This window comes from Clarias gariepinus, chromosome 21, assembly GCF_024256425.1.
Source record: "Clarias gariepinus isolate MV-2021 ecotype Netherlands chromosome 21, CGAR_prim_01v2, whole genome shotgun sequence".
NCBI classification, from domain to species: Eukaryota; Metazoa; Chordata; class Actinopteri; order Siluriformes; family Clariidae; genus Clarias; species Clarias gariepinus.
The window spans coordinates 15,809,514-15,827,181 of record NC_071120.1 but is presented as its reverse complement, the minus strand read 5'-3'; the positions used below and the strand labels follow the sequence as shown (position 1 = coordinate 15,827,181).

General features: G+C 37.2%; 1 protein-coding gene across 2 annotated transcripts; it reads right to left on the bottom strand.

Annotated features, from left to right (window-relative positions):
- Positions 1–1,502: 1,502 nt before the first annotated feature.
- ptar1 (protein prenyltransferase alpha subunit repeat containing 1) lies at positions 1,503–17,539 on the bottom strand. Of its 2 annotated transcripts, XM_053481665.1 has the most exons (7): positions 17,445–17,539; positions 16,263–16,432; positions 16,092–16,158; positions 14,011–14,115; positions 12,920–13,115; positions 9,521–9,774; positions 1,503–5,686 (listed from the first exon to the last, which is right to left on the bottom strand). In XM_053481665.1, exons 1-7 carry the CDS (start codon positions 17,528–17,530, stop codon positions 5,350–5,352), a joined length of 1,215 nt encoding a protein of 404 aa, XP_053337640.1. In that variant the 5' UTR covers positions 17,531–17,539; the 3' UTR covers positions 1,503–5,349. The 2 variants fall into 2 exon arrangements, with proteins under 2 accessions (XP_053337640.1, XP_053337639.1); XM_053481664.1 differs by lacking the exon at positions 14,011–14,115 and having other exon boundaries at positions 17,445–17,530.
- Between the last annotated feature and the right edge of the window lie 129 nt (positions 17,540–17,668).

Here is a 17,668-nt window from a genome sequence, read left to right as displayed (position 1 = left end):
TTAAGTGTGACAAACATGCAAAAGAATAAGAAATCAGGAAGGGGGCAAATAGTTTTTCACACCACTGTATTACATAAACATGAATGCCAATAAATAAAAATATTGGTACGCCTGTGATTTGATCGCATACAGTATACACACACATGCACCCACATTCAGCACACTGCTGGCCTGTGATACTGTTTTCATACCTACAACAGTTCTATTCATAAGAAATGTATTTTAAGTAACTGACATTTCACACACAGTTTGGTCAAATGCTTGTTTTTGCTACCTCACTGAAAAATAGCTCCCAAAGAAGCCACAGCTGGATAGAGCATTCCATGTTGCCATGGTAACACAGACTGACTCTCTAGTGCTATTATAGTAAATATCAGCACTCTTGGAATGCTGCTTGAACAACGAAATAAACTATTGAATAATATGATGTAATCATAGGAAAACATGCATTTGAGTGTTGTCCTTTCCTTGGTGGAATGTGAGTCTTAATCACAGCCATGCCATTTGTTGTTTGATGTTAAAGAAAGCATACAGTAGCTACAGTAGCCATGCTCCCTGGGTAGAAAGAATGGCATTCCTCTTTTCTTTAAATAAGAATGACATTGGGTTGTGGACAAAAGAGTGTAATTGATTATTTCCTCTGAGTGTATTACACTGTCCTGTGATGCAACATAAGCAGACTACATCTCATTAGAAGACATCTGAGCACATGTTTACTGTTGTATGATGTGAAGAAATAGCTAATGTGTGGGAACTGGAAATGATTGTAAAAAAACAAACAAAAAAACAATCAAGAATCTTGCTTTAAGCATTAAAATAGCACTTTCTTTTAGACTTTTCATGTGTCTTGCTTGCATGACGAGGCCATGCCAGTTTACTGTAGGACTCTCTTTATGATGGATGGACATACTTTGGTCTTGGCAGAGTTGCTTAGATTTTCCCATTGTTCCAAGTGTAATAATGCACTGTAACGGAATACAGCCTCAAGTCCAGGACATTTAACTTCCAGTTATGACAAGAAGCTTATAAACGTCATTACCGAGTTTTTATGATATTCCAAGCTGTTTAAGGAGAAAGTCAACTTTGTGTATGTAAATCCTCTGGTTAACTGAAATTACTATATCTGACATAGTGAACTAAAGCTGAACTACATCTCTCAAATGGAATGGTTTAGATTTCTCTCTGATGGAAACAAAATTGATGATTTAATTGAGTCACTCAAAATATATACAATATACAGTTTCATGAAATGTATGGAGCTGTGAAAATCTAAACTTGTATTTCTTTAGATTAAGTGTATTTAATTGTTTCGCTTCAACTGAAATAATAATAAGGCACATAAGAAAATGACTTAAATGATTTAAAACTTTTTAAATATTGTAAAACATGAGGATTCAGGTAACAGTTGCTAAAAGTTATAGTAATATTGTATATATTAGGAAAACTATACAAATATGATGTGATGCTATAAAGTGAAAAAAGACAGCGTTTCTTTTTCCAGAGAAATATTTTATTCCATGTTGTAGGCAACTAACAAAAACAAATTACTGTGAATACAAGTCCTTTCAATCTACAAATAAATATACAACACAGACAAAATGCTAGATTTGTTAGCAACCTACAGTACCTTACTGTATGTAAACTTACCTAGAAATATGTGAGAGGAAACAAAAACACTACAAGTGTCCACTTCTTCGTCTCAAAGCTCGGTGAAAATAGTGAGAATGTATCTGCATAGATGCACCAGCGCCGTTAAAGGCATGTTGTACAAGGTTATGGCAAAACAGGCAGTTAATACACAGACAGGATGTAAGAATGTAATATGAACATCAACTCATTTAAGACAACAATAATGAATACACTTCGGGCTAGATGTATGGTCAAAGCCCTAAAGGGATAAGACTAGGGCTATAAAAGATGCGGTTTTCAGAAACGGCAGCTTATCTCCTGATAACATAAGACTGTATGATGGCTCTGGTTCAGCAGGTAGTCAGTATAGTGGCAGAACTTGTACAGCAGGACCACAAAATGTAAAAGTGAAGTAAAAAAAAATAAAAAATAAAATAAAAATAGGATGAATTTTGTTGTCTTATTTGTTGTGCCACTTTGGACCATGGAAGCAGAAAAAGCGTCAAAAGGGCATGTTTGTTACCAATAATCTCCAAACAAGTAACAAAAATGGCAGCTTTCTTAACAAGAAATGTGACAATTCCAACAAGTAACAGACATGTAACAACAATCAGTTCAGGTATCCACAAGTACATCTTACCACAGTGTAAAGGAACTGTATGGAAGCCAGTATTAATAAGGGACATGTAGTGTAACCGAGGACTGATTTCACACTCACTGACCGCTTTATTAGGTACACCCGTTCACTGAGGCGATTATCCAGTCCAATGTGGCAGCAGCACAATGAATAAAATCACACAGATTCAGGAAAAGTGCTTCAGTTACTGTTCATAAAGCTGTTCATTAAACATTAGATTGTGACCTTTCAGTGACCTGGTTGTTTGTGCTGGACAGAAACTGATGATTACCTCTGATCAGCATAAAAGCCTCAACAGTTTATTTAAAATGGTGAAATAAAAAAAAAAAAAAACACTTTCAGTAAGCTGCACTTCTGTGTAAAACACCTTGTTGAGAGAGAACACAGGTGCACAGCTAGACAATAGTGAACTGACAGGAAGGCTCACATAACCAGTCTTTACACCAACGATGAGCAGAAATGCATCTAACATGTTGAACACTGAGGCAGATGTGCTACAAGACCGAAAGACCATATGAGGCCTGACTTCTGCAATAAGCAAAGGCTTAACAAAACTCGACTATACAGGAGAGGAAAAAGACCAACACACAACAATTTGCTGTTCTATGGCTGTTGCGGTTCTGCAGAACTGATTTGCTGTTCAGTAGATGTTTTTATTTTATATATAGTAATATAATAATACAAGTATATATCTACAGTTATTATTAAATGAAAATCCTAATGTGTCTACACAAGTTTATGCATTGTGCTACAGCCCCATTTTTGCCTGCTTGGATTGGGTCTTAATAAAGCTGTCAGTGAGAGCATAAGTATCCTTTACCAAGAATCCTGTAGATTTTAGATCACTGAAACCTAACCTATTGTTTCGACAGGAACACTGTCTCGGTTCAGAGAACAGAACCAAGAATTATAGTATGATCAACTTCGTAACGACAGTCTACCTTACAATACATTTGGTTGTCGAGTGAAGGAAGAATGGGCTTTATTGCCAAGCTACTGCACCCCAGAGCAATGTGGTGCAAGAGAAACACTCAAGGCTGGGCAAGAGGCAAATAAAAATATATATAAAAATAAATAAAAAACAAAAAGGAAATAGCCCTAGATAAAAGTTATTTGATCACTATACAAGTGCGGAAAACCGAACACTTCATTTTGTATCGTCACGGTGCAACTGCGCAAATATCACACTTTTTTTTTTTTTTTTACACAAAATTAAAACCCAGTCTAGCCTAGATTTTAAGCTAAATAACAATGTCAGTTTGGATCCCCCGGAGTACTAGTTTTAAATCAGAGGAACAAACCTAAAAGTGTTCTAGAACTTAAACATTTTTTATTCTCAATATAAATCTATTCTCTTACTAGTAAATAGTTAAGATTATGTGTAAAAAGATAGTATAGTACATCTGGAAAAAACGACAAAAGCGTATGCTTTCCTACAAACAACCCTAAACAAATGTGCCATAAATCACTTCTGCTTTACAAGATTGTTCTGTTCCAAGTGCTTTAAGAGCCCAGGAATTTCTAATGCACAGCTAGATCTAGCATGACAGTCCAAAGCTTGGGGTTTAAGCTGTATGCTTTCAGTGAAGATTCTCCAAAAAGGCCTGCGATTAAGGAAAATTACTACTGCTTATGCCATCAATTAGTACCATCTAGCCTTGCGTAAACCAAAACCAAGATCACGTTTTTGTTCATGGTTTGCCATTCCTGGTGGTACTAATGCATTTGTAGCTGTCCAGTGAGTTTTCCCATGTCCCATGCTGCCATCCTACTGGTGCATTTGAGATGAGTGTTGGAGCAGCAGTTACACATTTCTGACCCAGAATTCTTTTTGGTCACCGCTGAATCACATTCCTGTGAGAGTGTCTAATTATACGACCCGCAGACCTCACCTCACAGCCAAAGAATTATTTTATGATGTGGGATTTTCCTTTTTTATCTGCAACAGGAAACCAGGGCTAGAAATCGTACAGCGTAAACCCGTCTGAAGCGCTTAGTTTTAATAAATTATGACCCAAGAGCCAATGATGAAATTTATAGCAATTCTTTGCATAAATATAGTTCAAAAGTAGTGTTACAAGAGAAGCAGCATCTGTCAACCCAGGCCTTTTGAGGCTGCAGACAAAATTAGCACCATTCAATGCGTGTTAGACGTCAGCTTTGTAGCTTGCACTGATTCTAATCACAACACGGTCCTTACAAGCAGATGAGTCAAGAAATGTTCACGCTCTGTCGTAAATTCCCCGTCATAACGAAAAACACTGGCTGCATAAAGAAAATCCAATCACAACGCTTGTGCTTTAACGCTGAAATTCTTCAGGCAGCTTGACACCTACTGGTTATATCTAGATTATCCTAACTTTATAGTGTGATGAAAGTGCTTCCATAAGATCATACTTAATTCTGAAGCCTTAGTCATTGCTATGCCATTAAATAAGAACGGAAATAAACCTACATATTGCACAAGCACTACCCATTTCTGTTGTGTATTATTTACTGCGTATTAAAAGTATTAATAAATATTGATCCCGAATGGCTCAGCTCACTCTGTGTATTTAAATGTTTCTGAGAAACTCTGTGCTTACATCATAAACCAGAGTAAAGTGCTCTGAAATCTGTATAGACCTGTACAAAAGTTTGAAGAGCAAATGAACAGGTAGAAAGCCTGTCTGGCTTTTACAGAAGGAAATGGGATCAGATCTGCTCGAGCTCCAATGTGTTCTTCTAAGTCTCCTCACAGGAAGTGTACAACTGACATCCTGCATTCGTTTACTTTGTGCAAAAAAAAAAAACGAAAAAAAAAAATGCAAAAAAAGGGGAAAAAATATATAAAAAGTTTCAAATAACTGAGAAAAAAAACAGACCTGAGATTATCAAGTACCTGAACAAAAGCAGATACTGCAGACCAGCATTACTCTGTCATGGCTCATCACTTGGTTTTCATCATGAAGGGGAACGCACTCGTAGAGCAGCTTTGACACTTCGGCCTTCTTCTTCTGCACAGGACTTGAGTGGATGCTGCCAAAACGAAGCTGGATACATCAACCCTCGCCCATGTCCATGTGGGAGGAGTACATCTTCAGCTACTGACCTATGACTGAGTCCAGCCACTTACTGTACGCATTGGCGAAACGAGCCTGTTCGGGGTTCCTGCAGCTGCTCAGGATACGCGAGATGAAGATGTGTTCAGAAGTCAGAGTGGGACAGGGTGGGCCTCGCTTCAACCGTTTACTGTCCTGGGTATAGCCTCCGTGCTTACTGCCCTCCAGTGTACAGTCAATGTCCATGGCCTGGGAGCTTTTGCGTTCATCACCAGGCTTTGAAGGATCATTAAGAAGACTTTGGGCGTGGCCTGGAGATAGAGGACTCTGATCTTGACCGTGATTCCGCCAGTGGTGCCACAGATAGAAAACATGCCGTCTGTTCAAGAAAAGAAATAAACACTTCAGTCTGAGCTGTATGGATAAATACTTAATTTTACTATGAAGCTGAAGTTTAAAGTTTAAGCTTCTGGGATTAACGTTATAAGTTTATAATGTGAAAAGTTTATAATAGAAAATTGTCAAAACCATTGTCATTAAACTCATCTGATGAGATCTATTAAAAAAGCATTTAAACACATCTTACCTAAACCCACCTGATCTTTGGTTCTGTTAAACATTGGTATTTATTTATACATTTTAAATGTAGTCTATAAAGAGTGTAAGTGCTCTTCTCTGTTTTGATGACGATGGAACATCACAGACATTTAGACAGCTAGTGTCTGATTACAGACTGAAATGATTAAGTTTTTGTCAGCTGGGGCTGGTAACCAAATAGAAATAGATCATGAGTGAAGTCTTTTAAGTAGCAAGGACTTGTAGACAGATTCTTGTATTTTTCCATATGATCTTTGTGGGTAGTCAGTCAAAGCAATGTCTGCTGGATGATTTTCAACTGCTCAATGTAAGGGATGTGCTGACGATAGACCAAAATCAGTTTATTAAAAAAAATAATGTTGAAAGTGTCTGAGGTAATCACACAAACTGACGGCACAAGCTGAAGACATAGAAACCATTTTTCACCAAGAGAGCATTTTTCGTCTGCTCTCCTCCTAAAGCCCCAGAGCGAGACACACACACACACACACACACACACACACACACACACACACACACACCTCAGTGACCTATGCTTCTGCAGCACAGGATCATCCATCAAACTATAACACTGCTCTATAAACACATCAGGCCAGTCTAGCAGAAGGCCAAGGACAGCCTACTGGAGACAAAGTCACAGCACACACACAGTGCACAGCACTCACAATGCTCAAAAACACTCCAGCGACACAGCGTGCAGCTGGAAAACGCATTCTACCTCATCGCCAATCCAGATGGAGGTTAACAAACGAAAGTGTAGCTAATGTGCTATGCCATATAATTGCTACAAAATTAGAAAATAAGACAACTCCACAGATAAGACTTAAATATACAGATGCAATAAAAGAAAGCGGGGAAAATTTTGTGCCTTTGTAATGCTTAGCTTCAGATGAAAAGGTCACTGTGAATCAATACAACGTTATTCTGACTGATTGTCTTTATCCTAAAATAAATCATTTCTCTTTAGGGTGACCACGGGGATCGGGGCTTACTGACTGATTTAATTTGTTAAAGGATTATTTCGATGATGCACTATGGCCTAAAGTCACCAGATCTCCACTCACTGGGAGATCATTTCACATGCTCATTAACCTTTGAGGTATAGGAAACGTCTATACAGTAGGGATGAGAATCACAAGGGACCATAAATTAAGACATCATAATTGTCATCATCATCATCCGGTTTGATGTCTAACAATATAAAAATAAATCTATGAAAATTTATGCTAATTTAGAAGTTGCTACCATTGTAAGAACTTTGTAATGATAATTTTATTACTGATAACTAAAGAGATTTGTTACATCCAGTAGCACACAGCATTACCAGTATTATAACATCTATTTAAAAGTTTTTAATCATTAGTAGAAGCACACGTTTCAATATTTCAAAAGTTAATTATTTCATAAGGGTAGGAATATTTCTGTCTGGATGACTGTGTCCGTATTGACTGACTACAAGTAAGAAAAACTGTTTCTGTTCTTCGTCACCGTGTGAAGCTTATTGTAGTCGTCCATCAAAGCCACACAACATTCCACAATGTCATTTACAACCATTAAGCTGCACACAGTAGTATTGACAGTTCTGAATATGTCGTCATCAAACCAGCTTGACGGATCCTTGGTAAGGAAGTCAAAACGTCGAAGAAATGGTTAGGGACGAAGCCGTGTAGTTCTTTAGACTTGATTAGTGCAAAGTCAAAAAGGGTTCTTTTCCGTGGATTCTTAAATCCAGGATTACTCAAGCAATTCACAATTTTGCGTTTGGCGTCAACAACAACGCAATCATCAAAAATTGCCAGTGCCACTAGTTCCTCTGACAGGTACCATAGGTGACCTTGAAATCTGTTTAAGCAGTTTTTGCTATTGCAGATTTGTCTTACATCTAAATGTTTGATATACTGAAGGTAATTGTGTGAAGCATAACTGGCTGAAGGAGCATACAGGCAAACAACAAATATACATATTTCCAGTGAGTTTTCATGTGCTACAGTATATCAAAGAGATCTTATAATCCTTCCTTACTTTTTTTAAAGCCTGTGAATGCTTTGTTCTTTGTGTTGTACTTCAGCTTTTGCCATTTAACAAAACTGCCCTCAACTCTGTCGACGACGGGCTTTTTCAATCTCGTTGAGATATGAGCCTTAAGCCCACACTTTTAAAACAGCATCTGCTGTGCAATGACATGCAACCTTTACAATTTTCTTACAATTTTTGTTCGAAGTGAAAAAAACAAGACTATAACTTCGTTCTTTGATTTCAGCTGACTAAAACACAGCCCAGGTGAAGGCTGACCAACAAGCCAGATTTTAGTCTGCATCCTAGTTGCAGTTTTGGCAGCAAAATGCTATCATTTGATTTACTATTTTAGTGACTTCAAATGACAAACCAAAAAGAACTATGTGAAATACAAATGTTCTGAGAAGCAAGTTTCATGTAGTGCATATGTAACTGTATAAATTATAAGCTGTCTCAGCCATACCAAAAAACATCTAGTTTTCAATACTCAACAATAATTTTACATTGGAAATTTACTACATCTAAGTATTTTTCAGCCCAATGGCATCCCCTAAATACTGTCCAACTATTCTGAAAACCTAACATAAGGTGCTGCAGCAGAAAAACTAACTTCTTAAAAAAGAATTTATATAATTGTTTGTTTGTTTCTATTAGGATTTTATTGCCATATCAGCTTCCCAGGCTATTTCATGGCAAGATTCATATCAAATATTAAGCTGGTTTATTCGAACCAATTTTATGTTATGTTATGATGCAAGTGATTTAGAGAGTTGTGGGAAAGTAAAAAGGATATAATAATATATAAATATAAATAAATATCACATTATTGCATGGGCTTGTCCAGAAGAGCAAGGTTTTACAGTTGATTCTTTAGGTGCACTTTAGATAAAAATTCTAAAAAGATTTATTGGTTTTGTCTTGCAGAATATGTTTTTTAAATCTTGTTCTGGTAGAAATTGTTTTCTTATAGTATAAAAACTTGTGCAGTGCAAAAGTATGTGTTTTATGGTTAAAGTTGTTCTGCAGCGCTGACATTTTGGAGCTTCTTCATCCTTTAATAAATAAGCATGGGTAATATTTGTATGGCCTATACCGCACCTTGAATATTCAACCTGGTCGTGTCTTGCTTCGAAGGGGTGATGGCTTTTTTTTCCCTACCACTGCGTTTATTTCAAATAATTTGTTGTTTTGGTACTGTTCCCATTCTGCTTGCCATTTATTTAAAATATACTGATTTATCAGTGGTTTGAGGTCAGAGGGTGGGATTTGACATACGCCAATTGTTTCTGTAAAGGCTTGTCTTGCTGCCATGTCAGCTTGTTCCTTTCTCGTAATGTCCTGGAATCCAGTAGAAGATAATATTGTGATGGTTCTTCTGTAGTTGGTTTGCCTTGATTAATATATCAGTGATTATTGGGTGATTTGTTTGCATATATTTTACATACATATATATATAATATTTTACATTTACATAAAAATCTACAGTCATAGATTTTTTTTTTTTTAATTCCCCTCTCCATCCAGACAGGTGAGTCTATAGCCCTATCAAAGGAAACTTTAACTTTGCTGGCTAAATGCCAGTAGTGCCATGTGTCCTCACCTGTGGCACCAAAGGGTCTCGTGACCTGGGTACGACTCGATGAGGTCCTTGCAGAGCTCGATCTCATCGTGGCAGAGTTGAGGGACAGCATCAGTGTGTGGCTCATCTAATGAGCCTCCTCGGTTCGTCTGCTGGGCCTGATCCAGCTCGGCCAGCAGTGTCTTCAGCAGGAACTGGCGGTAGTGAAAGCCGCTGTGGTCAGACACGTGCATGGACACCCAAAGCCTTGTTGAGGAGAGTTCATCATGAAGAATCTGCACGTAGGAAGCACAAACATACTAATAATACACCATTAGACAAGGTGACAAATTTCAAAGTAACCCTAAGACCAAGCTAGGGGTTGAAATGAAACTGATGCACTAAATCACCACAGACCTTTAGTGATCCAAATAAAAAAAAAATGCAAACACAAAGACTTTCCTAAACAAATTTATAGTACTGAAGAGACTGATAACAGACAGCATCATTACTGCGCTCCCTATTAACCAATTAACTTGTGGAAATGCTTATGGTCATGTGACTTGTTAGCAGCCTCATAATTTGTTTACTTTAAGCTCAGGGGTTTTCTATTCTTGAATAATTTATATACCCATTAACAGCCCATAGAGACACAAGTCTAGTCCAAGACACAAGATTAGTCCGTTAGAGCTCAGGCTGGGCAACACAACTACTGATTTAATAAATTGATAAGTCGGCACATCTAATTAACAATGCAAACATTGTGTAGAATCTTTTTTTGACCATTTTTATTTTTTTGCACATTTTCATTTAATTCCTCTTCAGTGTTAGTTGTTGTTTCCTATCTACAAGTACAATCCCAGCAGTGTCAATGTGAATCCCTCGACTGCCAACAAGCGTAGTACATCTAGGTGCTAATCAGAAAACTATTTTAAGGGTCGGTGACAGATAAAAATTGGCAAGGTAAGCAATTAAAAATATTTACATGTTTTTTTAAGCCTCCATCAAGTTGGTTAAAATGTAAATTTCATTTATGCAAATTTAAAGTGACTGTAATCATGCTTGCACTGTATTTTTTTACAAAAGAAAATATGTGCTTGAAAATGTCAAATGGTGTATCCAAAAAGTCTAAACAGAATCGTAGCAGGATTACCTGAATTGTACTTTTACATTATTTTTCCATACACTGACAGGGACATAAAGCCATAAAGTACCTTCATCTTTTTAAGCATTACTTATTTTTATTAAAAAAAAATAAAAATCTAGTTACACTACCTGGAAAGTGTTGCTTTTTAAATTAAAGTCTAATCATGATGAAGGTATTAACTAATAAATTAAGAACAACTGCTTTTTCTTTTTGCATTTGTGAAGGTTTCTTTTAATCTCAGAGTTTGCTCTTTTTGCAAAGTTCTCAGTCGCTCACACATTTAGAGCTGTAATATTTGTTCTTTCTTTTCTTTTACTCTTGGGATTGGGAGTATTCTAGTGGCTTCTCTACAGCTGGCTGCAAATATTCATGATCATCAAGCATATTTTGCAAGAGTTTGGCTACATGCTGAATTTGCTCATCTGCCTCCGTTTGTAATTGGAGTTAAAATGAAAACGTCAGCAAGCACCTTTTTCTCTTTCTCTGTACGATCTCTGGCACTTTCTCCAAACTTTGCTCACCTTCTGCTTTTACTTTGTAAGCTGAGCAACAGGATAATTGTCTTCTCTGCTGATAACTACTGTACATATTTTATTCTATGATTTCTTTCTATTACCACTGCATTATTTTTCCTCTGGTTAACCTTTAAGAACATTTTGGCAAGGTACAGTAATGAGCTCTTGATATTTATGAGGGTTGGTATTTATTTTTGCCCTGTAATGAGCAACTTTTCAGTTCAAATTTTTCAGTTTAAACAGTCCCTTGTTGAGAATGCAGCAGTTAAGGTAATCAGACGCGATCTTTCAAAAATATTTGTCTTTTACATTAACAAAATGGCTCCCTGAATATTAGTTTCACCACCCTGACATTTCAGAAGTTGACTTGACTGACCTATTTACCCAAATTATTTATTAAACCAAAAACACTGACGCTTCATTATTTTGATTTATCTATACGTGAAATAAAACTGTAAAGTTGGCGTGTCTTTACAATAAAGATATTTGCGAAAAAAAATTGGGGGGGGGGGGGTGGGGGGGATGCAAGCTGCCTAATAAAACACACATCAAAATGGTTTTTGGAATTTTTGTCCGTCTGTCTATTTGTTTGTGCACACATCACACAAAATCTACTGAACGAATTTTAATGAGATTTTCACAGATGTATTTGGCCAGGCTTGAGGTAACATACTATATACTCTTGAGGTATATACTCTGTTTCATCGCAATCGGGCCAAGAGAAGATATGCTACTATAATTTTAATTGAAAAACTTCCTTATTAAAAAAAAATCATTAGTTCATCCCAAATTCAACAGATGGCGCTGTACATTTTTTAATACCCGCTTATAAGTACGCAGTCAAAATCTACTTAATAAACGCAATCTCACACCTTCATTCTGCGTGCTTTGCGGTAACATAAAAACTTAAGTTAATTCCAAAATTGAACAGATGGCGTTGTGCATGTTTTTAAAAGCCCTTTTAAGTGTGCAATTAAATTCCACACGAATGAAGTTGCAGGCACATCTAGTCATTAAATAAATCCACTATAAGATTATGGCAAACTATTTCATTGGGTGTTTTATTAAAAAATGACACCTTTTATAAGACACCATAATTATGTGGTACACTGTTTTTTTATGGTTACACCATGTTGACATTTTTGGGTTTTCTGCCATAAACATATATTCTTTAAAAACGGATTAAACTAAGAACACATGCACTACCCAAGAACATAAATTTACCACCTCCTAAATGTGGTTACATAATAAAAACACCTAAAACCAGTCATTTTTTAATGCTACAGCACTATTCTGCTGCCAGTTTGTTAGCAAGCCTTTATAATCCAATTAGTAAAATACACACTGTGAGCATCATAGCAATGCTTTCAAATATTGTGACATGATATTTCTGCCATAATACTTACTACTAGTTTCATCCCCTTTAAAAGTAATATAACATTTAACTTAAATTTACTTCAGAAAGTGCAAGGCAGCAAGTCTAGGCATAAAATGGCCATAAAAATTATATTCCAGTGTTGTTTATTAAAGAATTAAAAATTAAAAAGGGAACTATAAACACCATAACACCAAAAATCAACAAAATAAAAAAAAAATTCAAACAACAGCAAGCTCAAATTATTTCCCTTCCCACAACTAAATAAAGTCAACATTTACTGCAGTGGTATTATAAAGTTAATCTGCATTAAATATAAAGTAAATATATACACTATATAGAAAAAACACTTTGTGTTAACTGTGATGTATGAAGTTTGGCCAAACACAGTTTGCACACACTACCTTGAGATTGCCTTTGGCCATGTGCTGCAGGACCCAGATACGGTGTGACCAGGCGTTGTAGTTGCTGGGGTAGCGGCCCGCGGCATCCGCACACACCTTCATTTCCCCATGCACGGCCCTCTGTATATGCTCGCTGTAGTCATTCCTCCTGTCAGTTCCACAAAGCTCCTTCTGCAGCCTCTGCAGCACCCATCGCCTGCCACACACACACACACACACACTCTAACATCACTACTACTACACATGGCTATCATGTAGGAACTATATAAAAACTTCTTTCTTTTTAAGTTTGAGCAGAATGTTACTAAGACCCTACAACAACTCTTAACTTAAAAAAAGAAAAGAAAAAGAAAATGGTAAAAAAATAATAAGACGAAGAACCGATGCTGAAACCGACATTAATTTAAAGCATCATACCCACCCATTTTAGACTAGAACACAAAAATGCACTTTAGAATATATTTTTATGTTTTATCTTTATAATGAGAATTTACTATTAATAATATTATAATAATATATTATTAATTAAGTAATATAAATTATGTTACAAGACAAGCATTGTGCATGACATTAGTTTCCTTATCCTAAATGCAATATTAACCAGATGTGACCTACATTTAAGATTTTGATACATTTTGCAGCTGTTTTCGACCCAACGTGAGCTGCAAGTTAGGTAGACTACAAGTCAAGCACCGAGCTGAGCCTCTGAGAGTTAAGCTTCCTGCTCAAGGGCCCAGTAGCTGCTCTCTAGCTCTCTGTCAGCCCTGCACTTTAAGCTCATGACCGTCTCATCACCTCTTAGCTTCCACTGCGCCTAAATCCCTTTAAAACCGCTTAAACCTCAATCAATTTATTTGAGCTAGTGCTATGGAACCAGAAAGTCAAGGATATACAGCACCCACCCACCAGCCAAAGAAAAACAACTGTGGGCAGCTGCTCAAAATCTGTAGTGATGAAGTGAAAAAATTTATTCTAATGACACCTTTGAAATCTGGATGCCTGTGGGTCTACGCCAAGACACTGGACTGAACAACTCATTTTGAGATACTTAATATACTGTATTACAGAGAAAGGACTCAAATCAGTCAGACCTGTGTATCCATGTCTCTGGGCTTTTCGGGAACTTCGTCAGTGCTAATTTCCCCAGGTAAAGGTCCTTCTCTGGATTTAGCACGCCACATTGAAGAAGTTCTTTTCTGTAAATGAAAATTATATATATATATACACATATATATATATTAAAACGTAGCATTTATTAGAGCACCATCTAATGGACAATATAAAATAATCCCGCAAAAACCCAGAAGTTCTTTGGGTGTCAAATCATCTGTGAAATGCAGCACCTGAAGGAATTGCGGCCTCTATATTTATATCACTGCACAGGGTTGAAGGACTTGAGTGCAGGTTTCATTCAAAATGTTCCATCACTTTCTATAAATAGCACTCAGTGATGCAGTCATTCCCAAAAAAGGACAAGGGGGGAAAAATATCTGATTTAAAAAATTGGAGAAATTATTTAAAAAAATAGTTGTAATTTTTTATACACTGTCTGATCAAAAAAAAAAAAAAAGAAAAAAAAAATCAGTTTTAGAAGAATCAAACTACTGGCCTCCATCATGCAAAGAAAATAATTGAGATTATTATAATTATCAGAATTTGGTTGAGAACTGTCAAAACAAGTTATAAAAACCTGATAGTTTGCAAAAGAAATATGGCCTGAAAAAAAAATCTAAACAGAGATCAACTAAAAACACTTGATGACAATATAAAAAAAAAAAAAGGGAAAAAAAAAAATCACAGTTTTGTTTTATGATGAGAGTAAAAGCATTTCCACACACAAAGCAAGACGAACTCACATAGTTGGGATTAAACAGTGCTGTGGCCATAAGAAATTTCTGTGTCTGTTTTATATCAGTTTATTTGCAACTGCAGTGCAGGTTGCCCAACTTGTGATTTCCACAAAAAGAAGAGGGGCCAGTATTGGAACATAATCAGGAAAAAGTTTCAACAATCAACATTTCTTGTTACAGTGAGATGCTTATTGAAAAACTAAAGCCTAAACTGCTGATTAAATGCAGAGGACTGCTATCCAAAGGCAAAGTGATTTTGCATGACATTGCACATCCAAACATTTCTGCCCACACTGTCGACACCCTCTAAGAATCTTTCCTATAGTCGCGATCTTTCTACATCGGATTTTCACCTGTCTGATCCCTGGAAAGCACCCTTACAAGAACGAAGATTCACTTCTGATGAGATGTAGACAATGATGCATTCGTGGCTTGCAGCTCAGCCGAAAATGTTTTTAATGAGCGATTATAAAAGTTTGTTTACAGATGGACAAAGCGTATTGAAAAGGAGATATGCGTACCAAGTAGTCATAACACTGAAGATGTTAAAGACCAAGACATATAAAGCAGATCTTTTAAGTTCTACAAGTTGCGAGGTAGACGCAAGGCTACGACTTATTTGTACAGCACATCACAAAAATGATCATTTAGATTGAGATCTGTTGAATCCATAAGGCCATGTCAACACAGAGCTCTCGGTCATGTTACTCACACCATTCCTTAACAATTTTGCAGAGGACATTATCCTGCAGAAAGAGGGCACTCCCATTAGGCAACACCTTTGGAGTGTATTTGTTCTGCAGCAATGTTTATGCTATGTTAAAGTAACATCTACAGCCACACTGAGGTTTTCCAGCAAAACACTGCCCAGAGTATCAGAAAACCTTCACAATTCTTGCCTTCTTCCTAAAGTGCTTCTCGTTGCCATTTTTCCCCTAATAAGCAACAAACACGCACCCGGTCAGCCACAGACCATAAGAGAAAACATGATTCATCAGACTAGTCTACCTTCTTTTAATGCTTCATGGTCCAATCACTCGATTCTTATTCTTGCTCATTTTTCCTGCTTTAAACACATTATCCTCAAGAACTGATTTTTACTTGCTGCGTAATTTCCATGTGCATTGTAATGAGACGACCAATACTCTTCACCTTACCCATGAACAGCATCAGTGGTTTTACCGGTAAGACTTATAACTATTTACGTTACATACTGCTTAATCTATTGCCGACATAAAGACGTCCCTATTAAATTGGACAGAGTGTGTGTGTATTTATGTAGAGACGCAATCTACATAAATAAAAGGTGAAAGATTTGTTACCTGACATTCCAGGCAGTGGTAAAGTCTGGGTTTAGTAGCAGTACTGTAGTTGTGATATCAACCAGTGCTGTGTAAAAAGAGACAGAGCTCTGATTAAAATCTCTGTAATTATCAGTAATAATCTTGTCCTGACCCAGAGAAATATAATATTTAAAAGAGACAAGGCCTCACCATCACGGTCCAGCCACTGCTTGCGTTGTCGATAGAGCAGCAGCTTATTGTGCACGTAGGGCAGTAAAAACTTCACACACCAGCTTTCCACCCCAAGCTTATTCTCCACCAGGACAATAGGGCTTCTGTTATACCTAGCCTCCGGGCATGGTATGAGTCCGATCTCATCTCTACAAATCAAAATAAAAAAACAAATGTCAGACATGAACAAAAGTTATTCACAGCACTTTATCTGTTTAAAACTGAATTGCAGTGTGGCTTGTTTAGGGATGAAAATGACCAATCTACTGTGTGAGCAAGGTGATCTCAGTCTGTGTTTATATTTATAGACTTGAGCAATAGATTAATAGATGCGAAAGCTCCTTTGAGAAACAGCAAATACAGGGCTTTGATAGCTCATGTGAACCTCTGGATCAGTTGCAGACAAATTAAACAGATTTTGTGATCCGATTCATGGAAGTATTTCATAGTCGTGACTGTGTGCGTGTTCCTGACTGACTCATCTTGCCTTAAAACATGCCATCACAACAGTAATGCTTCATGTAACATGGCAACAGCAGCTCCCAGGGACTTGGTAAAGATGTCAGCCCGTACTCAGTGCTTCAATATAAGTTCAGTGTTTTATCGGAAAATGCCTGATTCCTTATGTGACCCAGATCAGAGCAGACTGTGCTATCAGCATGGTAACAACTTAAAGGACAGACTAATGAGCACTTCAGATCAGTGGGCATCGTGAATTTGGGTAGCATATAAAACAAGAATAGTTTAGTCAGTAGTTAAGCTGGAAAGACAACCCTATCGACATTAAAGACTTATATCATTCAATTAGTCCTAGTGATGCAAAGCATCTGTGCCAGACTTGTAGAAAGCAGAAAACAACCTGAGTGACATTTCAGTCTAATGTCAGTTTACTTACAAATTGGAAGCAGAAAAAAACCCACCAATATAGTAAATACAAAATATATCACAGGACACGGTATATCGGTCCCAGCTAAGACTCTGAATGTGTACAGCTAGCTTAGACTCTCAGCTACACCTGTCTACGAAACAGCCGACTAGCTCCTGTAGCTAGCTCACAGAAGTAGTTTACAGGGTTAGCACGCGCCAGCTGTACGCTCGCGCGCACGTGCGATAATATAAAGCAGAGAACCCGACAATAAAGACGAAACCAAATATACCTACATGCCGGGGTTTCTTTTAAACGCGTTAGTGATATCTTTGACAACTCTCTGGACCAAGACATCCACCTCCTCTTCCGACTCGGCCATTTTCAGAGTGCTAGTGACATCAGCGGCGAGTGACTCAACCTCATCCGGGATACCGAGTAGCACTCGCGCATGCGCAGTCTCTCCTCTGGTCTAGCAACGAGGTGGCGTCATTAGAAACGTCCCTCAGCGTTGTCTTTG